Raw genomic sequence first — 23,071 nt, forward strand, 5'->3', positions numbered from 1 at the left:
CAACACAAAGTGCTTTAGGTTAAAAACAAACACCACAACACTCCCATACCCCAGACCCTCATTCACACGCACACATACACACACACCGACACAAGCATGACACGCAGCATACTAGGATGAACAAACAATAAGGACAACATATGCTATTACAAAAAAAAAAAAAAAAAAAAAATCAAGGTCAATTAAAAACAGTAAAGCAGTAAAATCAACAAACATAAAATGGTACATGAATAGACAGATAAATAATAAAAGCATGACTAAGCAATAATAAAAACAGTAAAAGAGCACTCAGTTAAGAGCTAAATTTAAAAGGTGGGTCAACAGTCTCAGCAGCCCTGAGGTCCTCCCACAGGCTGCTCTATACATACACTTAATATTTAATAAGGGACTAAATTGAAGATGCTTTCAGAAATAAGGGCATAAATAGTTTCTATTTATTTATTAACTTTATACAAATTGCAGTTGATCATGGGACTGTACACCTTCATCATACAGATTTTTAAGGCACTTGGCAAGCAGCTGTACTCCAGCTTCAACTTGTCACTGTTCTTCTCTTCATCCTAGACTGACTCCACAAAGTGTCTCTGTGGAATCAAACCATCTGACTTCTTGAAGACACTTTTTATGATGCTGCATGCCTGTTTATGCCTGTTGTCCTGCTGTAGAAAGGATTTGGGACTAGATGTCTCCATATAATCCATAACTGTATATGGATTATACATCAGGCAATAACATTATCACCACCTTTCTAATATTGTATATGTCTCCAAAACATGGATTTAGTGAATGGTCTTGCTCTTATATAGCGCTTTTCTACCTACTCAAAGGTACTCAAAGCGCTTTTACAGTCAGAGACACATTCACCCATTCGCTCACACAAGCACACACACATTCACACACCAGTACCAGTGCAAATGGGGATTCAGTGTCTCAAACACACTTCAGCATATGGCACAATGGGGGGGATCAAACCGCTAACCCTTTGGTTCATGGACAACCCACTCTACCTACTGAGCCAAAGCCAAAATGTTTTTGTGTGTTTGTATCCTGGTGCCCTCAAGGAGTGTCTTAACTGTGGAGTGGGGGGTGCCTGGTCTGGTCTAGGTGGGTGCTACATGTCTTAGTAACATCCACATGAATAGCAGGTCCCAAAGTTTTCCTGCAGAACATTGAATTTTCACAGGATGGTCAAGATGGTCTTTTACTTCTGTAAAAGGTTCTAATGTAGGTGGTTTTAATGTTGTGGCTGATCGGTGTATTAGTACATATTCACTTACACATAAGATTATTGCAGTTCCTACAAAGAAGAAGTGAAATAGTGTAATTAAGCAGTTTTATTTACAGTTTAGTTTATTCACATCCAAAGCACATTCCATCATGCACATAAGAAAAACTATACCATACTGGCTAACATATATAAGTTATACATTAACATATACATTAATTATACATACAAATTTAAATATACAAAAACCAAAGAAATATTGCCTTTCGCTCAAATGGGAATCATGCAACAAAAGCAATGCATTTGATTTAGTCCTAATTTACATTGCATTTACAAAAAATCCATGTGTGTACATCAACCGGCGCCAACCAGGCGCTGGTTTCCTAACATCACCGATGATACATCAGTCATTCTTGAAATGCTCCGTTCCCAGCCCAGAAAACCAACAGTCAAACACACAAAGAACATGGATCTCACACTGAGAATCCATGCCATCAGTAAACCACCAGCTCCTAAACTTTAGAAACATTGCTACAAGTCGGTCTAATACCGTCAAATACAGTCTATAATACAAGGCGTCTGATGCCGTCTAGTCCTCACATCTTCCAGCGATGAGCACTTAGCATGACAAACGTCCCTTCGAGCCTGAAAAGAGGCCAGAGCTTCACAGCTGCGGATGATGATGATGATGATGATGATGATATGCCATCAGCGTCCTCCAATCACAGTCCAGGCTTCCTTTTCACCACCGCCATGTCGGGAGACAACTCGGTGCATGGCTGTCTTTACTGTGTCAGCATGCAGGCGGCCATCTTGCAGGCCACCGCGGAGATGAGGGCGGCTCCACGCCCGCTCCCCTCCTCTGACTGGATGAAGGTGATCTCACAGTGAGGCGTGAGCTCCCAGACCACCTCGTGGAACCTGTCACGGAAACTGAGACACAGGAAAATCTTGTTAGAATCTGTTTAATTTCTTCACTTGTTTTTTCGCTTTATCCATAACTTTGCGTTATAAAGTACTAATCTTTTTACTCCTTGTACCTAAACGTGTTCACACGGACAAACCAAGAGTACTGGAAGAGGCTAGAAGGAAACCTCTATCCATGATCTCCTATGATGTTTTTTCCTTGTTTGACTGAATGGTGGTGCAGTCGCAGCCACTTGAGTCTCATTTAATGCATTTGCTGCCAATAGTAAGATGTTTAAAAAGACACTGTGTCCTAAGGGGGGGGGTTTTAAAGGCCAGTCCAGTCACATAATATCTAAAACACGCTGCTCACCACGGGTGCAGCTTGTAGACTGATCCGTCCACCCCCACCGTGAGCTTCAGGGTTTCCTGGCTGCGTCGCTCCCGCATCTGGTTGATCACCCCGGCCAGCCCTGCGCCGCACATGTGAGCAGAGCGGGTAGAAACGCTCTCACAGACCAGGCGCACAATGTCGCAGTCCAGCTCCGAGGGCAGGACTCCCAGTGATGACAGGATGTTGTAGATTTGTTTTCTGTCGCCGGTGTCGCTGGAAAACGCAGCAAATGGCAGAATTTACATAAATATTTCATGCATTTTATTATGTTTTCTTGTCTTTCTTGGGTTGGGATTCACCGATGCTCACCTCTCCACCTGCGAGACGAAGCGGGTTTCGAAGCTGCCGCGTGTCTTCAGCAGCTCTGAGGCTTCGCCGTTAAACAGCAGGTTCTCGTTCACCAGCTTCATCAGAACGAGCCTCACCAGCTCGCCCATATATTTCCCACTGATCAGCTTCTCATACCTGCGAGGAGGCACGGACGAAAGAAGAAGGAGGGAAAGCTTTAAAACAAGAAACACTGACGGGAAAGGGGGAGGAAACGCGAGAGCAAACTAATAACACATCGAAGCCAAAGGCGCTGAATGAGGCTTGGCTCAGCAGTTGTCTGTGTGAAAGGTGCTGCCAGTGGTAAAGGTAAACAGCCATTAGGCTGACCGGGGCTGTGGCAAGCAGCAGAAAGGGATCATTAATTTGACACCCCCACCTGCTGGCTGACCACTGACGTATGAGGGCCCTGGCCATTTACAAACATCCTGGGGAAAAACAGCTGGGAGCTTAGCAACTACACAGAGACCTCAGCTGAGCGTCAGGTGAGTACTGCCAGAGAAGGATAATTAATTCATTACGAAAATTACAGTAAGTGAGGGAGGGAGCGAGTGTGCGTCACGTTTGAAATCTAGATTTCACACACAACACCACCCCTCTTAGGCTAGAATGGCACACCGGTGCATGTGAAATGAAGCCAGATGATGTGCAAACTTAAGGTGAATGTTGAGTTTGTCTTGCATATGTCAGTAAAACTGCAAGACCTTTGAAAACTCATATTGCAGAACGTTGCATTAACATCAGAAACAAGGTGGCCTCTAGTCCTGTGGCTGCACATTTTTCTATAACGTTTCTACACTCAAATACACAGGTTTGGAGGTTAAAAAACAACTCTGCTACTCAAAAGAGACCTCTTTTGGATATATACACTGGGCCCCTAAAGAATGCAATGAAGATTTTGATATTAAACCTTTCCTATAAAAATATTTTCCTTGCCTAACTGTACATGTTTTCTTGAACTGTATGTTTTTTCATTCATCTGAAGAAGGACCCAAACGTCATGACAATAAAATGAGGACAATAAGTGGGAGCTTCTGCAGACGTGTGGAATTTTTCTACAGTTTTTCCAGCGTTGAGTTTTCTCACACGTGAATCTGATTGAGCACTGAACTGTTTCTGTTACTCACAGCTGCTGTCCGGGGTTAATTGAGCTCTCGTCCACCACTCTGTCGTACTCCAGCCTGAACTCCTCCAGCTCCCCGTTGTCCCCGAACGCCCCCCACTCTGTGTTCACGCACATGCGTCCCTCCTCTCCTTCAACCAGCTCCACGGTCCTCATCTCCTCCATGTAGCATGCATTACAACCAGTACCTGGTAAAAAACAAAAACAAAAACACATGCTTAGGTCTCTATCACTGCACATGAGCATGCATGCTTATGTGTGTGTGCATGTGCGTGCAACTTCTTACCAACAATCATCCCCACTTCACAGCTGCGATCTTCATAATAGCAGGAAATCATGGTGGCTACTGTGTCATTCACCATGGCAACCACATCCATCTCAAAGTCCTGTGTGACAAATTGTAAGGAATTAGAGTCACTCCGCTCTATACAAGCGCCGTCGTGTTGTTCGGGAGAAAAACAAATCGAACACGTGGTCACTCACCCCTCGTCTCTTGATCGCGTCTCTGAGTAAACCCACAACATTGTTCCCTTCTGCCCCAGACGCCTTGAAACCTTTGGTCCAGTTAAGCAGGATTCCCTGTCAAAGTAAAACGAGCCACTTTCATAACAGATATATGGCTTCCTTATATAAATCTGGTGAATAAAATGGAACACTGAGTCTGCTGATTATTGACAGCCATCGCAGCACATTCTTACACCTTACCTTGTCAATGTCCTCATGCCGAACAGGAAAAGAGAAGGTAAAACCCAGAGGAAGCTTCTTGTGCTTGATGTGGTGTTTGTCCAAAAAATCTGACATACACTCTGCAATGTAGTCAAACAGCTGCAGAAGAGACGGGAGATGCCACAAAAACATCAGTTATATTAATTCTGAGTCAACATTATTTTGGATAGTTACATATGAAATGAAAAGTCAACACTTATTGAGGTTGAACAGGAACACAATCCTGGAGTCGCTCACCATTTCAGCCGTCCCTGTCATTGCATCTTCAGGAATGGAGTACATTTGATGCTTTGTCTCCACCTTCCAGCTCCTCTCCTCGTCCGCTCCCACTTTCACCAGCATCACTCGGAAGTTTGTCCCCCCAAGGTCCAGAGCCAGGAAGTCCCCCACCTCTGCCGCAGCAAAAACAGCACATACGTCGAGATCAGTCTGAAAAGCTGCGCACCTTAAATTTTATAGATTTTTTTCTCCCAAGAACCGTCATCTACCTGATCCCTCAGGAGTGGAGCAGACGTAGGTTGGAAGCATTTTCACACTGGCCTCTTCATGCGTCTCCAAGCGGAGTCCTCTCTCCATCTCGCGCTGCATCCTCTTCATTACTTCTTTCAGCTCTTCTTTGTTCAGTCTGAACTCTGACAGAATCTGCTCCACCTGCGGTCAGAGGAGAGAGGAGCACAAGATGAGCACAATCCATATTGTGCATTTGTTTGTGAGCCATACATCGAAACACGTGTTTTCAGAAGCTGCTGCTGATGCATAATACAGTCACCAGTTACGTCTCCTAAGTGCGATATTTAAAAAGAGTCCCGTTACATAACCACAGGCGAAAAGCAAATCTTACCATGAGGAGTTTATCAACCACGGGGCTGTAAGCTATCTTCACCATCTGGTCGAGATGAGAGCTGACACAAGGCATCTTCGCGGCTTTAACTAAAACGACCGGCGTGTGTGTGTGTGTGTTTCTAGGATTGTGGTGAGTGCGTCCTCCGAGTGTGTGTGCAGAGTCACTGAAGTGTGAGTGCTGCTGAATGGGATCCTCAGCTCCTTTTATGCCCAGGTGAAGTGGGCTGGGCATGCCGGTTACCGAACACCCACCCCCTTTCTGAATCTCACCCCATCTGGCATGGGAAAGGTCAAACAAATAAAATATGCACAGACACACACATGGATGCAGCCTCTGTGCCAAGTTACAAAAGAACCAAAAATCTACATGACCTACTTGAGCGTTACGAAAGTTACGGTTTTATTGGAAGGAAGCAAATTTGAACGTAACCTTTCATCGGTGGGGCACTTTCACACAGCGTCACGAGTTATATACATACTGTCTTTTATGACATAATTATTTAATACCCGGTTCAAACTAAATTCTTAATTCGGCAATAAAACGTGACTGATACATCATGCTTCTTTGCTTGTGCTTAAAACTTTTTTAACACTATCCTATGATGAACTAATGATGGCATTTTAAATAGTTTCACTAATGAAAAAGAAGAGTATTAAATATTGACCTATGTTCGCCACCTATTTCTCTCTTTGTGATATAAGTTTTTAGTGCTTTTAATTCCAGTAAGCCCAGTATAGATTAGGGATATAAAAACATTAAATGAACGATCTCTCTATAACCATCATATCTAGTTTGGTTAATTATTATTCACTTCCATATCGCAATGAGTAACTCGTGATCTGGAGCTCACCCTGCCAACTGAGCTTTTACGGTATGACGAATCTAATAAATGTGAACATAAAGATAATGATAGATAGACACACATCAGTTTTTTTTTTTTTTTTTTTAATTAGAACAACCTCGTTCGATGCTAAATGTTGCCCGGTGGTCGGACAGCGGTGACCTCAGCGGGTTACAGAATTAGAAACATGTCTAAAATTAGCAACAGCGAGGGATGAATGACCTGTTACACTAAGAATAGTACGGTGAAGGTGAAGGCCTCTGTGTGTTTGCCAGCTCTCCAGCTGTGAACCTGAGCAGAGGTTGGAGCTTTTTTTAGATCGGTGGGGTAACTGAGTCTTCTCCCTCTGTGCTATGATGTAACATTACAACATATTGAAATATCCTAGATGTATGTTGTCTGTTAATTAATTAATCAATTAATGGATAAACTGTCCCTCATTCAGACGCTGATGTAATATTTTTGTGTCTGTGCCTTTTATTTGCCTTGTGTCATTCTGTTTTATCTGCATGTCTATTTCATTGGTTAATTTCTAACCTTTAAAACAATTCACATTTGTTTAATGTATCACGTTCTTTATAAGTGAGTGGTCCTCTCTGGAGAAACAAACTCAAAAGGAGGAAGTGTGTATTTTTTTTTGTTAGGTAAAATAACATTTAATACAAAAAGTTTCCTCAGTGGTCGTATTTCAGATGCAAGAGTGACGGAGTCCAAAATTGGCCACAGAAGGGATGACTGACCTCTAAAACTGATAATAGGCTAAAGGCGAAGGCCTCCTGTACTTATCAGCTGTAGTAGTTTACCTGAGCAGAGGTCACAGCTTTTATTAGCTCTACCCTCGGCCTGCGGGGTAGCTGCGATCTTTTCTCCCTGCGCCACATAGGGGCACTCGCCTAATGACACAAGTGATTGCATAAAATACTCGATTACTGCTCTTAATTTAAATCTTTCAGGAGTTTTGAAGCAGCTGCATGACATGAAATAATGAGTAAAGTGGCTGGTGCGACAGTACAGCAAATTGATGGATTCTAGATGTCTTGTCCATCAGCTAAACACATGTGTGGCCTCAAGTGGATTGTTCACGGATCGCAGGATTGGTGGTTTGGTCCCCGGCCCTTCCATGTGCCGAAGTGTTCTTTGACAAGACACTCCCGATTGGCAGGTGAGCATCTTGTATGTCATCTCTAATGCCATTGGTGTGTGAGTGTGAGTGAATAGCTGAATGAGAAAAATTGAGACCTGAGCCTTTGTTTGATTTACATTTTTAATTTCTCCATTTCTCTTTAATTTGGCATTAGTGGGACCTAAGAACTATAAAAACTAAGCATTGTCTTTGAACAGGAAGTAGTTAGTTTTTTTTTTTTTTTTTTTGGGGGGGGGGGGGGGATGTCCTCATGTGTGGACATGGGGATTATTTCAGTCGGTATTAGAACAAAGTTATCAATATATAACAAAATATGTTAATTTTCAGGTCCTCAATCAAGTACTTGCTAATTAGCTAATTAGCATAGCTTGTTACTATTGATAGAATTTGCCTGTAATATTAAACTATAAAAGGTAAAATTCGATGAGGATTTGCACCTTTTCTACTGTACTGTTTACTACATCGGCTGCAGAATGAATCCGTTGAAATGCCCGCTACCATGTTTTTACACCAACTAGTATCTAGTTATGAGGACAAAAGTCTAAATGAAGCAGAATAAGCTGCCACAAACCTAAAACCTAATGTCCCCATATGAGGACGTGGGGTCTCAGGAGGTTAAGTAACTAGGGTAGAAAAGCATCAAAATGGTGACTTTGAACTATATTCATGATATTCTTTCATTCTACCAATCTTTTATGTGTTTTGGATTATTTCATGGAATTTACATTTGCTTGAGCAATCATTGATGTTTTTATTAGTGAGAGGAAAATAAATATAAATTCCAAGGAAAGAAATTATTTCAATGACTTTCTGTGTTATTGTAAATCTGTTCCAACAATACAATGACACAAATTTAAATCACACTTTCAACAGTCTTCTGATTGCAGCTGACAACATTTTATTAAAGTACTTGGAGAATTTGCAAGAAATCTAAAATAAAGAATATAAAAAGATTGCAAGCATTTCGTAATACTGAACCACACAGTGTTCGGCTTGCGTCCATTTTTGAATGGATGCCAAGTGCTTGTCAATAGTTGATTATCCAGTTAATTTAACCTGCTGGGCTGTTTGCACAGAGACCAGCCTGATGGATCTCTCCAGCTGTCTCGCAAAGTAAACTTCAAAGGCTGGGCAACTGTGTTATTCGATTACAGGAAAAGGAAATGCAAAAATCTGTATGCTTATTAGCACACTCTCTGCATCGAGGAATTTGAGTCCCAGTTTTTGCACGTGAGCTGATTCGCTGAAATGAGCACAATGAGGTGGAAACCTTTCAACTTTCTTGTCACGTGCATAAGCAGAGTTCAGCGTTTGCTTACAGTTTGAAAGCATGCTTCATATTGATTTAGTCTGAACCGTTCAGGGCATCAGCCTCAGCTTTAAAGTCTGTGAATCGACTGAACTGAATTGATCCATACCACAAGTCCATAGGACCATATCTATATATCTCTAGATATTTGCATAGATAGATAGACAGACAGATAATCTTGACTTTTCTGACCTAAATCAGAACTGACAAAGTAATGATTATTTACCTTATCCATCGTATCTCAACGAGGATTAAATCCTTTGTATCCTTTCGACCATCAGTGCTCCACTTTGGAAGTTCACTCCCGTTTTTCCAGGGAGCTTGGAGATTCCCCAGTTTCTGTGGTTTTGCTGTTTTTTTGCAGAGTCCACCGCGTGTCAAGTATAGCGTTATCCTGTCAGGAAAAAACGCCCGACCATGACTATACTCCAGGTGTTTGATCTACATCATGCTCTGGATCAACTGTCTAACACATTTACATATCGCCAGTATCATCAGGGTCAGATGAACAAGATGAGTCTTTAGAATTGAGATGAAATTTCAAAGGAAAAAAGCAGAAGATGCATCTTCACTCTTGCACACATGTTATTGAAAAATAAGCTTATTTGTGTGAGGACGAAAAACTACAGATTGACCTTCATCCTTGCAATAAAATGATCAGTGCGTCTTCGTCCTTGCAGTCCAGTAAATGTCCTCGCACCGGATGAGCCAGAAACAATTAAAATGATGAGTTTTCAAGTGAAAGCAACAAGCTAGGATAATTGCATTTTTGAGGAGGAAAGGAAGAACAAAAAATATTTAAACAAATAAATAAATAAAAAAGAGTTAAAAACTTTGCTATCTTAACTCTAGTTCCAGGAAAGAGAAATCATTTTTCTCCCCCGCTGCGGCCGACCTGTCAGCAGAAGGCACCTGAAGACTCACGGGTTTCCATGCCAAAATGATTTCAGTGTGTTACCCGGGAGATGAATAACAGACGCACTTCTGACATGGAAAACACTTACTGACTCTGAGTTAAGTGGCCAAGAGGAAATTGTTAAATGGAGCAAGATCACCAGAGAAAACATCCATTGAGGGTGCCATGTTTTGGTGGAGAAGACAGCTGGCAAACTGCAAGAAAGCCACCAAACTGCTATCAGCCGATGTGAAGTCATGGTCATATGTGTCAGAGCCATCATTCATGTCTAAACTAATGAATATGAATGCAAATCACAGTGTTTTGGAGAAATTATAATAATAAAAAAAATCAAATGAGCTCTACACCAAACACATACTGTATGGCACGTTTTGAAGGAAAGTATATTTATGACTTTTATTAGATAATCTGGAGTTTGAACTTTGATCAGTGATTGGACTAGCTCTAAAACCTTTATGATGCAGGTGTAATTAAATTAACGGACGACTGCTACTACTGCTACTATATATTTTTATACAGTATGACACATTTCATAACTTATATATCTTACAAAATACATATCCTAAGCATTTCCATTATATCTTGTATTGTTCAAAAACTGAATTATTGTACGTTATATTATACATTATTTTCATATCCATATTTATTGCAATATATATATAATCTACTATATTGTATCTTTGTATTTGTATATATACTTTGTATATATATATTGCTATACATTTGTACCTCACTATATTTTTTTTCTTTTTACCCTTTTTTGCTGACTGTATTCCTCCTGTCTATGTGTAATGATCCACCCTACCAACCAACCAACCAACCAACCAACCAACCAACCAACCAATAGTGTGTGTTGGCCCACATCCTTTGCATGTTTCTTACAATTAAATGTTTCAGCTCGTCAAATAAATTGAAATATTAGTCAAAGATATCTCACAAAATGCAGTTTTACAATGAAGGTTTTCATTATTAAGGGAAAATAAAACCAAAACCTACATGGCCCTGTGTGAAAAAGTGGTTTCCCCCTAAACCTAATAACTGGTTGAAGCACCCTTAGCAACATCAATCAAGCAATCAAATGTTTGAGATAAATTGTGTAATTCAGTCACATTAGTGGAGCTTCCTTTTTAAGGTCATGCCACATCATTTCATTAGGATTTAGGTCAGGACTTTTACTGGCCACTCCAAAGTCTTCATTTTGTTTTTCTTCGACCGTTCAGAGATGGACTTGCTGGCGTGTTTTGGATTATTGACTCGGTACAGAACCTAAGTTGACTTCAGCTTGAGGACATGAACAGATGGCTGGACATTCTTCTTCAGGATATTTTGGTAGACAGCAGAATTTATGGTTCCATTTGTCACAGCAAGTCTTTCAGGTCATGAAGTAGCCCCCTAGACCATCACACCACCACCACCAGATTTCACTGTCGGCATAATGTCAGGCCTGCAGTTCTTTGGATGTTGTTGTGGGGTCTTTTGTGACGCAATTAGACGCAATTAGATTTGTTTATTCTTTTTAACTGTTACCATAGCAGAATGCACACGCTGGATATGGACAGCTCATATTGCTAGGGTACTAAACTGTGAAGGTCAAAAGGCAGCTTCTTATCAGACTTAAGGATTATCTATGGACTGTTTCAACAACTCAAAACTAGCGCTTAAGACGTTCGTCCTGCCACGTCAGAGGTCTGCTGTGTATATAGTTGTTCTTAAATGTCACACTAGAGGAATGAGTGAAGACCTGGCTGTGACAGCAGTGACAACATTGCCTCACTCCTCTCTCAGATCTGCACAGCTGACCAATTGTAGTATGAAACTGGGCTGAATTTTGGAACATGACTGTTGGGCAAGTCTTCATTTTTATGACGTCTGAATAGAGATGTAACAATATGAAGATTTCACATCATGATTATTGTGACCAAAATGATCATGTTTATCATCATTATCATGGTATTGTTAAAATGTGCTCAAAATGTTCAAAAAGTACTTATACACACACCGAAATCATTTAACCAAATTCTATTTTGAAAAAACTAACTTGAGGATGTAGTAGCCATATCATCACTGGCTTTGCCTACTGCACACCCACTCTGTAAATAATGGAAAAGCAAATTTATTATTATTATTATCTACCTGAGACACACACACACACACACACACACACACACACACACACACACACACACACACACACACACACACACACATTAACGTTAGTCTTGCAAAAAAAAAAAAAAAAAAAAAACACGTTTTAATGTTTCCTTTAGGATTTATTTTTTTAACACGGAATTGATTCTCTGTCGGACGTCCTGTTCGTTTATTGTCAGCTCTCAACAAGGACACAACTGGGGCGCTGGGATGAGAGCAAGAAAGGGTGGCCAGTCTTAAAGTGGGACCTCTCCAGATTGTCACTGATGAGGTTTGGTCAGAAGAATTATTTTTAACCTCTCAAAGGGTGAACATCAGTGTGGTGTAACAATACCAGCTTGAAGACATAATTGGTGTGATGTTGTGTATCGGTGATGTGTCGTTGAAACCGTCTTCAAACCATTTTAATCCGATTGTAATAGATTGATCATAACTCGTAAAATATTATATGCTTTTGTTTTATGGCAACTCTGACAATCTCTCAGTCTTATATATTTGTGCAGCAGGTTATGGTTGCGCTTCAGTTCTTTCAAACTGATGTAACCTTTTTTGCCCACTAGGTGGCAACGTGCATTTACTTTCCTATATCAGCCTCCACATAGGTTAATTTAAAAAAATAAATAAATAAATAAAAAATCCAGTGGGAGCTCAGCGACTGCTTGGACATTTGATATCAAAATCTTACAGAATTCCCAATAACTTTTAAATGTTTTGTTGAACTGGATATAGTTACGTAAATTGCTTCAGAACCTTTTCCAGACTGATATATCTCAATTCATTTCTTTGTCATTTGCACCTGAATTTCTTTGGATCTTGGCATGATGTCTAGCTTTTGAGAAACATTTAGTTTACTTCACTTTGTCAGGCAGGTCCTATTTAAGTGATTTCTCGACCTGATTGCTTTCTTGATCAGGCCCGAGTGTGGTTGAACTCAGGTATTATAAACCATTTATTTATTTATTTATTTATTTATTTTACAGGGGGCAAATACCGTACTTTTTCACACAGGGCCATGAATGTTTGGATTTTTTTCCCCACATTAATAATAAAAACCTTAATTTAAATGCCACATTTTGTTTTTACTTGGGCTATCTTTGTCATATATTTAAAATTGCTTATCTATCTATATATATCTATCTATCCATCCATCCATCCATTCATCCATCATAGTGCAACATTTTATCTTGCACGTAGGAGGAACGGTCTGCGTGCTTGTTTCGCCCGGGGCCAATATCCCGTCGGACCGTGGGCACCGTGACGTGGTGGTGAATGCTGCTCATGATAAAAGTACATCTCGAAAAGTGCTCGTTTAGTGCCGCAAACTAGTTTGTGGCTCGATCGCTTGGCGTCTTCTGTGCGTACACAGTTGTATTTTACTTGGACTAAGACCGTTTACCGGGTTGTTTTCACCAGAAGCTAACGGTTTACCGCTGTTTTCCCTGGTAAGTTAGCCGAGGCCTCACGTAGCATCTGTAGCCCGCAGTAGCTGTTGACAGGGACGTATACAAGTTTTAAACCGTGTGTATGTTATTATCAGCTTATGCTACTCGTCGCCGGTTAACATTGGCCCGGAGAAAGTGACTCACGTAAGCCGAGTACAGCTAAATAATAACCGGCTTCTAACTATTGACAAGGCGGCTACTTTCACTTGTGAGCTAAGTTAGCTCTACTTCACTCAAGTTTGTTTAGCTGCGTTACCGTTAGCATGGAGGCTAACGTTAGATAGCGAAGCTGGAGAAGGGATAATGCTCTCATGTGATTCTGCTTATGATCTATTCTCAATTAGACCACCGGGACTGTGTGATCGTGTCCGCCGTGACTGACGAGAAGTGATCCGGAGGCAACATGAAGCTCTACAGTCTCAGCGTCCTCTACAAAGGAACCAACAAAGCCAACCTCCTCAAAGCGGCCTACGACCTGTCCTCCTTCAGCTTCTTTCAGCGCTCCAGGTGCGCCTGTCTGATCACTGTCAGCGTATTTCATTTACGCTTTTTTTAACCAGTTAATTTTAGGGCAGTAGACTGGACATTACACATTTTAAAAACATACGCCCACACGTAGCAAACAGCCGGTCTTTGACTGTTATCAATGATGTTGTTTGGCTTTGTTTAGTGTCCAGGAGTTCATGACCTTTACCAGTGCCTTGATAGTTGAACGATCATCTCAAGGAAGCCGTGCTTCTGTCAAAGAACAAGGTAAAAGGATGAAGAAATATGGAGGGAGAAGCAGGTTGCGGAGAGGAACAGGAAATGCTTTTGTGTTTATCTTAACATTTTTCGCTTTCTTTCAGAGTACCTGTGCCATGTGTATGTGAGGAATGACAACTTGAGCGCTGTAGTCATTGCAGATACCGAATACCCACAGAGAGTCTGTTTCACGTTGCTCGACAAGGTACCATTGACAAACATGTGTGACACACTATTAAGGCAGTTTCAGGTCCTAAGTTGAGTTTGCTCTCTCTTTTTTTAAGGTATTAGAGGAGTTCTCCAGGCAGGTCGACAGTATAGACTGGCCCTCCGGTAATCCCGACACCATAAACTACAAAGCCTTGGACATTCACCTTTCTAAATACCAGGTCAGTGTGTTATGTGTTTGCCAGATAACTTGTCAAATGGTGCTTTTACATCTATGTTTTGTTCTGATTCCAGTAGTAATTGATACAATATTGTTAGAAATGTTGCATTGAGTGTTGGTTTGTGTTCACAGGGAAATTGAGTAAACAGCACAGTTCATTCAAACAGTTTTGTGATTGGTGATAATTTTGCAGAAAAAATGTATTTCAGGAAATAAACAAACTCTAAAGTGTCAGCAGCAAGTGTAGGCACTGACATTTATTGCCATTATTTATAAAATAAAGTGAACAGCTGAGAACGCTCACTGATGCCAGACATCTGCCTGGTACACATTCCTCTAAAGATGCTTTGGATAAACCACGTGGTTGTGTAGTTGTAATGTGGTCATACTGGTTAATCTGTGACGCGTGATCTCACTCCTCCTCCGAGGAATCCTCTCGGACTGCACTTAGTTTTTTTTTTGCGTCTGAATGGAGTGTGATTGCTGTGTTCAAACCAGAACCTAATGAACTGACCTGAGGGAGGAACGCTCCCAATTTTGTGTGAAAGCAGCCACAGAAAATCCTGATAGTCAATGAGAGTGACTAGGTTATGATTGTGTACCAAGAACAAGATTGCTATTAACCATGGGGCTTTCATAATTACCAGAATTGATCATTTTCTTATGTTATTTGACAGTGTTTATTGTGTACACAGCAGTACTCGTGTAGCTGAAAGCAGGTTGTTTTATTATGTGTATTTTTTTTTTCAGAATCCCAGAGAAGCAGATGCGATGACCAAAGTACAAGCGGAGCTGGATGAAACAAAGATCATTTTGGTAAATCACTACACTTATTAGAAACTGTAATGAATCAATCAAAGTGTTTTCACATTACTTACTTAAATAGAAGCATTAGATTTGTTTATTCTTTTTAACTGTTACCATAGCAGAATGCACACGCTGGATATGCACAGCTCATATTGCTAGGGTACTAAACTGTGAAGGTCAAAAAGCAGCTTCTTATCAGAGTTAAGGATTATCTATGGACTGTTTCAACAACTCAAAACTAGCGCTTAAGACGTTCGTCCTGCCACGTCAGAGGTCTGCTGTGTATATAGTTGTTCTTAAATGTCACACTGGAGGAATGAGTGAAGACCAGTGTCAACATTGCCTCACTCCTCTCTGACTGTTGGGCAAGTCTTCATTTTTATGACTTCTGAATAGAGATGTAACAATATGAATATTTCACATCACGATTATTGTGACCAAAATGATCACGTTTATCATCATTATCATGGTTCTGTTAAAATGTGCTCAAAATGTTCAAAAAGTACTTATACACACACTGAAATCATTTAACCAAATTCTATTTTGAAAAAACTAACTTGAGGATGTAGAAGCCATATCATCACTGGCTTTGCCTACTGCACGCCCACTCTGTAAATAATGGAAAAGCAAATTTATTATTATTATTATCTGCCTGAGACACACACACATTAACGTTAGTCCTGTAAAAACAAAACACGTTTTAATGTTTCCTTTAGAATTTATTTTTTAACACGGAACGTTTTCTCTGTCGGACGTCCTGTTCGTTTATTGTTTATTTTAATGATTCTGGCCGAAGTGGACCAGAGCTACTGCATGTTGCTCTGCTGCTGTACGTGTTATGTCATTAACTTGTATTTTTACAGGAGTAACTTTAGGTAACACTTAAAACTTTACTTTCTTCTATTGACAAACTGTAGGAAAGTTTGACAGATAAACCATGACGAAGTCCCCACATGATGCATTCAGCGACCTACCTTACACTCACTTTATAGTTGTAGGTGGCGTTCATGGAGATGGCTCATCATATTAGAAGGTTACCTGTGCCGTGCAGGTACCTTCCGCCATGTTTTCATAGCACATGCGTGAGGGAGCGTCTGAGGGAGCGAGTGCTGCTTCCCTTCCAGAAATGAGCCGTATCACCGTGATTTATTTTGTGCAGTTATCAGACACGGTTTTAATGATAATAAAAATGTGAAACGTTAATCCTAACTGCCGGTGTGAAGGGAAGGGTTTTCTGATTGTGCCTCACTATTTGACATGCAGATGATGTTCCTGTTATCAGTGCATTAGTTTTGTTGACAAAAGTCAGGTCATAGGGTTTTAAATATATGTTTCTTTCTTAGCACAACACGATGGAAAGTCTGTTGGAGAGAGGAGAGAAACTGGATGATCTTGTGGCAAAGTCTGAGCACCTGGGAAACCAGTCCAAAGCCTTCTACAAGACTGTAAGTACCGCTGACTCGTCGTATTAATACAGGACTGTGTGCCTGTTCGCTGGTCACTGTTAAGACAACGTGCGTTTGTGTTAAACCCCGCAGGCACGGAAACAGAACTCATGCTGTGAAATCATGTGATGCCGCTGCCTCGTCCTAGTGGACACGCCTCTCTCTGCCTTTCTGCTTATCCTACAACTCCCATCATGCACCAGCCACCGGCTCTCAACAAGGACACAACTGGGGTGCCGGGATGAGAGCGCGAAAGGGTGGCCAGTCTAAAAGTGAGACCTCTCCAGATTGTCACTGATGGGGGCTGAAGGACTGATGGGGTTTGGTCAGAAGAAGAAGTAACATTTGAATTATTTTTAACCTCTCAAAGGGTGAACATCAGTGTGGTGTATCAATACCAGCTTGAAGACATAATTGGTGTGATGTTGTGTATCGGTGATGTGTCGTTGAAACCGTCTTCAAACCATTTAATGTTATTCAGATTGAATCCGAACGTAATATTTTGATCATAACTCGTAAAATATTTCCAAGAGTATTAACCATGGTTGTGCTTTTGCTTCATGGCAACTCTGACAATCTCTCAGTCTTATATATTTGTGCAGCAGGTTATGGTTGCGCTTCAATTCTTTCAAACTGGCGTTAACCTTTTATGCCCACTAGGTGGCAACGTGCATTTACTTTATACATCCTCATCATCATACATCAGCCTCCACACAGGTTAATTAAAAAAAAATAATAAAAATCCAGTGGGAGCTCAGCGACTGCTTGGACATTTGATATCAAAATCTTACAGAATTCCCAATGACTTTTAAACAGTTACATAAGTTACATAACCCTTTTTTTTTTTATTTGCTTTTGTCTGTCTGATAGTATTAAATCTTCAACATTCCCGCTTTGGCTGATTGAGTGATGCTTAAAGTTAACGAGAAGCGGAGGAAGTTTCCCATAGACGCAGCCTTATTGCAGCGTGGCTCACATGTTCATTCTCATTTCCTGTGCGTGCTGTAGCTTTTCACTCTCACAACTCTGGCCTCTTATTAACACACACGACACTTAAGCGGCCGTTTAAAAGCCCGCGCGGACGTCCGCTGTCCAGGTCTCATCTGGACCTCTCAGACCTGGGATCACTGGCATCTTACCATCATTTATTGGGACTGAGGTGATTCCGGGCATCCTCAGGTGCCGTTGCACCCTCTGGCCTATTATTGTGTTGCTGTGGGTGTAACATTTGCAAAGAGAATGGACACGTATTAAGATCCCACTTTGGCTGTAAGACACTCCTTAGATTACATTGTTTTACTGTGAGCGCTGTTTTCTTTAATTCAGGTCTGATTGGTTAGAAATTTATTTCTGTTTTTTTTTTTTTTTTTTTTTTGAGTTTATGATAAAGAGATGCCTTCAGTTGTGCATTTTAGATGTTTCTCTGCTCTCTCTGTCTTTCTCTTCTGTATGTGTGTGCGTGTGTGCGTATGTGTGATGTGCTGATATGCTGCATTGACGTAGAGTGCCTGTGTGGATCGTACGCGTGGCCTGAATTTGCGGTTTTTCTGCTTTTACTGTATAAACTTTTGTGCAATATCTGCAAACTGTTGGCGTGTGTCTCTTTATTAAATTACTGAGAAATTTATGAAAGATCTCTCACATCGAAAACAATAAATTGACCTTTGTTTATGCTGTTCTCATGACTCACGTGAAGATCTCCCAGGGTTGTTTTTGACACATGTTTAATTTTGTCTTTTAAAGAACGTCCGGATGAATTTGATCACCTGTCAGATCTATGGAGTTATGCTGTAGCTATATTCTAGGTCCAGTCTTACTGACCAGTGTGTGTGTGTGAATCAATCTGCATTGGACACTTTGATCTGGATGTGGTTTGCAAAATTAAAACAAAGACTTCTGTTAATAAACTTTTTTTTTTTTGTCTGTATTAACATTTTGTTCTTGGAGCGTTCACTTGTTCGGGCACTGTTTGCAGAACATGTAATCTTACTTAGATAAACGGAAAAACGCTGCCTTGTGTGTCGTGTCTTTATTCTTTCTAATGTGAAAATTGTCAGAGTGGCATTAGGAAAAAAAGTTTTTGCTGTACAGCAACAGGACGTCAACAGTGTTATCTCCAATATCCTTATCTCTAACCACCACTTTTGGGATGTGGGGCCCTTTTTTGTGGGAAGGTCAGACGAGAAGCTGGTGCACCCTTCACTTGTTGCGGGATATGCTAAGTTAATATTAACAGAATCCAAGATAAGGCAACAGCTTGAAGCAGTTTTTATTTTTTTTATTTTTTTTATTTAATCACAATTGAGGTGAAGGTGTTTGGTTATTGAATGTGGTCTCACCTACGTAACACCAAAAAAAATGTGTGTATATATATATATATATTGCATGTCTGTGCCTAAACGCATAACACAAGGAACACTTTGTCCAAAAAGAAATTATATATATCAGCTTTATCTTTACTGTCTCCAAATAAAATCACGCAATCTATCTATCGAAGCGCAACGCACGACTCTAAAAGAGGCACGTGAATGCAGCACGACAGGCGCGACTCTCTCAGCTGTGATCGAGGGGGGAAGACACATGAGCTGATGAAGTCCGGCCGCTGAGCCTCAGAAACGGGGATGGAGACGAAACACGACAGCAGTACTTTCTACAATCCTGGGAACGGCTCGAAGGTGAGAAGCTGGAAACTTTTGTTGTTTTTTTTAGGTGTCAAAACACGAGATCCAGATCTAGACGACGACGATGGTTCAAGCCTGACACCGCGCTGTTCGGGAGCCGTTTCCAAGTCTGCGACCAGTATTGTTTTCATTAACGCATCTACGTGCAGCCTGTTGTGTAAAAGGGTTTGGGGGTGTATGGCAAAGTTTGATTTCCTTATCTTTGTTGCTGACGTTGCCCGGAGCGCTCAGATTTTTCCACCTTGCTGAACTTCCTACAGCGAGTCTCGACCTCTGTTGTGGCTTGAACTCTGTTATCTCTTTTTTTCTGTCTCAACCAATGCGAATTGAATTTATTGTCTGATGTCAATCTGCACAAGACGAGTTGTTACCCGACTTAAAGTGGATGCGTCCTGTCCTCTCTCTCTGTTTGGCTGCATTTTCAGATGGTTGACCCAGATCTCAGAGTCCAGCTTTTACACATTGATCAGCAGAGAAACGGTGAGCTTTACCTCATCTACCTTCTTCAGTCACATAGGGGGGTCCAAACTAAAATAAAAGGCTAAAGTACATGAAAGACCTTAACTTTGCAAAAGGCAAACCATGCGAAGGAACAGGGGAATCTACCTCAGGCAAATTCCAATTTGACATGCTTTAGATGTCTGACATTCATGGTCATTGTAGTTCAGTAGTGTCATAATTCAAGTGAAGTCAGAAGGTTGCCCAACTTGATAAGCGAATCGTTCACTAACATGCAAATTATTACTGTTATGTGTCAAGGGGACAGTTTGTGGAAACCTACTACATGCATATGGTGAAACATGCCAAGTTAGTCCAGAGAAGACGTTGATGAGGAGATCTGGAAAAGTGTTGAATAGTGACCGTAGTGCACGCTGCAGTGTTCTGCAGAACTCAAATATTCAAAAATGACCACAAATTTGAATCCTCGTCTCTGACGCGGTTTCTCCGCACTGTGCAAACCGGGAGTTCGCAGAGGCAGGCTGGGAATTTTTCATCATGAGGAGGCGTTTTATATTTCTGTTTCCCCTCCTGCATGTTATCAATGAGCCTGTCACTTTGGAGATTGGCAACATTTAGATGATTTTGAGTATTGTATAGTGTCATAATTGAATTGTGTACACCTGGCCAACACACACACAATCTTAGATGTCTGTGTTGTTTCTTTTTTCTCCTTCAAGTTTCGACTGCAGCCGTCACCCATCCCTCCTCAGAGGACTCTATAGTCGCCCCCAATGGAATCATCCCTGGTGAGAAAATGTTAGATTCTTCGTTGTATCCAGCTGCGCCTCCGACAGTCGACCAAGACTTAAAAAAGCAAAAACCGGGAGCATTTTCTGACTGCAAAGCAATAGACATTGTTTGCTTTTTGGGTTATTTTGCATTGGCCGAGGCCGACGTCAAGATCTTTCAAACCTCGTCCTGATTGATTGGATGTCGTTGTGCACATGCAAAAGCATTACTCATCTTGTAAATGAGGTTTAGCGCATGTGATTTCATTCAAATCCTGATCTTACGTAATATTTGAACCTTGCACGAGAGAACCTCTGCACTTTAGTGACCTCAGGCCCCTCGTGTTTCCTTTGCGCTGTTTGCTTGGAGAAGGCACAGAGTGCCCCCACTGTATCAATGTGAAGGAAAGTGTTTGACTCCAACAGCATCTAAACTGTTGAGCTGCCCCCAAAGGAGGCACCCATGACACCCCCTTACTTGTTATTTTATTAGTTAAAAAAAGGTTTTAGCAGAACATTTTAGTAAACTCTGTGAGTTTCTGAACCTTAAAGTCAGTCAGAGATGGAGAAGGTTTACATTTTTTAAAGCTCCCATCTCATTTCTGCTCAGGAAACTTGACCTATTTGTGTTTTGGGTTAAGTTCAGAGAAGCTAAACTAGACATTTGGAAACGGTGGTGATGTTCTAAAGGCCTCAGTCATGCGTGGTATTGTTGTGTCTGCGGGATAATAGACTGCAGAGCTGCGGATTTACAAGAAAATGGGGAGCGTGAACGCAGTTTTTGTGGAGGAACCGGTTCAAATTGGTTTGTTAAATCGTGTCTGAAATAGTTAGACAGCAGATCGCGCTAAATCACACTGGGCTCTGGGTTTAGTTTAGTTTATTCAGATCCCCATTAGCTGTTAACTAAGGCAACAGCTATTCTTCCTGGGGTCCACTCAAAGTAAAATACTTTAGTAAAATCACAAGAAAATCATAATCCATACCTTAAGTGACAGTCTTATGTAATGCAATTCTGAAACAACAGTCTACATTATACTGAATGATATGCACAAAAAAAAAACATTCACCAACTATGTGTTCTTGTGCCTTATGTTTTTGTACTTTCAGGTTTAATTGCAGCCACAGTTTTCATCACCTTTTTACTTGCTCTCTACGCCGTTCTGTGGAAGTGCATGGTGTCACCACCACGACGGTAAAACACACACACACACACACACACACACACACACACACACACATACACACACACACACACAGGTTCTAACTTGATTTTTTACAGGAGCCTCGCTTTGATTTTGTTGACACAGCAGTCCTGTAAACTGCTATTTGCTCACCTGCCTTTTTGTGTCACATGTCTGAACTTTGTGTCCCCGCTCATCACGAAAACACCTCACGGTAAATTGTGTCACAAACGCGCTCCTTTCCGTGTCCCTTTTCAGAAAACACAGCAAGCTGAGGGTGAGGGTACATCCGGGAACTTCTGTGTGAAGAGGCTGGAAATCATTCAGCGAGTCATTTCCGATCTTAAAGGCGGGGGCAAATAAAATCTGGGAGCAGACTTTGCTCTCTGATGGAGATCACCCTTAATGGATCCAAAGATCAAACTACACAAAAAAAAAAAAAAAAAAAAAAACTGACTCGGCTCAGTGGATGTACCGCAGCTCTCCTGCCCCCTATGTGCGACACTGTTTGACAGGTCAGACTGTGTTGCCTTATTATGTTTTTTGTTTTTTTTTCTGTAAATTGCACACTACTGAGGGGCGACTCAGGCCAAGGCTCGCCCCAGCGACCAGTAAGCTGTCTGTATGTTTGTCTGAAGAGATGGAGAGATTATAGTATTGTTTGTGTATTTAATGTAGATAATTTATCTTTTTTTTTTTTTTTTTTTTTTTTTAAATACAAGTACCAATGTACAGCTACATTTTGAGCACTTCTCATAGAATGTCCATATAATATAGTCACTACCATGTCCATGCTCATCAACCTTTTTTATTTTCGTCCTAAAGCTGCCGGTGACAATGATCCTAGCACCTCCACTCAAGACGGCATTAAATGTGGAAAACCTAATTTTTATTATGGTTTTTATTTAAAATCTCAGAGTTATTCCCTTTTATCTGTTTTGTAACTACTGTATGTTTTTTTTTGTTTGTTTTTTTTTTTTGGACACTATAATAACTTAATTATTTTTTTTTTTTTTTACATTTAGTGAATATTAATAAATGCAAAGCTTTTCCTGCAGCTCACAATCCCTGTTCTTCCCCTTGTGTCTCGCAGTGTTCGTAACTCTTCTTCACCATGGAACGAGTAAAGCTTCGGAAGTCAAAATATTTTTTCCACAGGGCAAAAAGATTAAACGCAGGCGTGAGGTTAAAGAAGTTATCTTTTCTATCTGCCGTTTTTTTTTTTGTTTTGTTTTGTTTTTCCTGAAC

At 40.8% G+C, this 23,071-nt stretch overlaps 3 protein-coding genes across 3 annotated transcripts; 2 read left to right on the forward strand and 1 right to left on the reverse strand.

Moving 5' to 3' along the window:
• Positions 1-1,319: 1,319 nt before the first annotated feature.
• Positions 1,320-5,979, reverse strand: gck (glucokinase (hexokinase 4)). The gene is made up of 10 exons (XM_047592216.1): positions 5,543-5,979; positions 5,190-5,352; positions 4,939-5,093; positions 4,681-4,800; positions 4,459-4,554; positions 4,262-4,361; positions 3,980-4,163; positions 2,835-2,990; positions 2,505-2,738; positions 1,320-2,158 (listed from the first exon to the last, which is right to left on the reverse strand). The coding sequence occupies exons 1-10, from the start codon at positions 5,774-5,776 to the stop codon at positions 2,011-2,013; spliced, it is 1,590 nt and encodes a 529-aa protein (XP_047448172.1). The 5' UTR covers positions 5,777-5,979; the 3' UTR covers positions 1,320-2,010.
• A 7,142-nt stretch (positions 5,980-13,121) lies between these two features.
• Positions 13,122-18,741, forward strand: ykt6 (YKT6 v-SNARE homolog (S. cerevisiae)). The gene is made up of 8 exons (XM_047592556.1): positions 13,122-13,345; positions 13,690-13,852; positions 14,016-14,098; positions 14,194-14,294; positions 14,374-14,478; positions 15,228-15,293; positions 16,628-16,729; positions 16,823-18,741. The coding sequence occupies exons 2-8, from the start codon at positions 13,749-13,751 to the stop codon at positions 16,856-16,858; spliced, it is 597 nt and encodes a 198-aa protein (XP_047448512.1). The 5' UTR covers positions 13,122-13,345; positions 13,690-13,748; the 3' UTR covers positions 16,859-18,741.
• A 467-nt stretch (positions 18,742-19,208) lies between these two features.
• Positions 19,209-22,888, forward strand: sb:cb288. Its single transcript, XM_047591026.1, has 5 exons — positions 19,209-19,404; positions 19,836-19,890; positions 20,589-20,657; positions 21,750-21,834; positions 22,082-22,888. The coding sequence occupies exons 1-5, from the start codon at positions 19,351-19,353 to the stop codon at positions 22,128-22,130; spliced, it is 312 nt and encodes a 103-aa protein (XP_047446982.1). The 5' UTR covers positions 19,209-19,350; the 3' UTR covers positions 22,131-22,888.
• Positions 22,889-23,071: the final 183 nt, after the last annotated feature.

This window comes from Mugil cephalus, chromosome 8 (assembly GCF_022458985.1).
Source record: "Mugil cephalus isolate CIBA_MC_2020 chromosome 8, CIBA_Mcephalus_1.1, whole genome shotgun sequence".
In the NCBI taxonomy this organism is placed as follows: domain Eukaryota; kingdom Metazoa; phylum Chordata; class Actinopteri; order Mugiliformes; family Mugilidae; genus Mugil; species Mugil cephalus.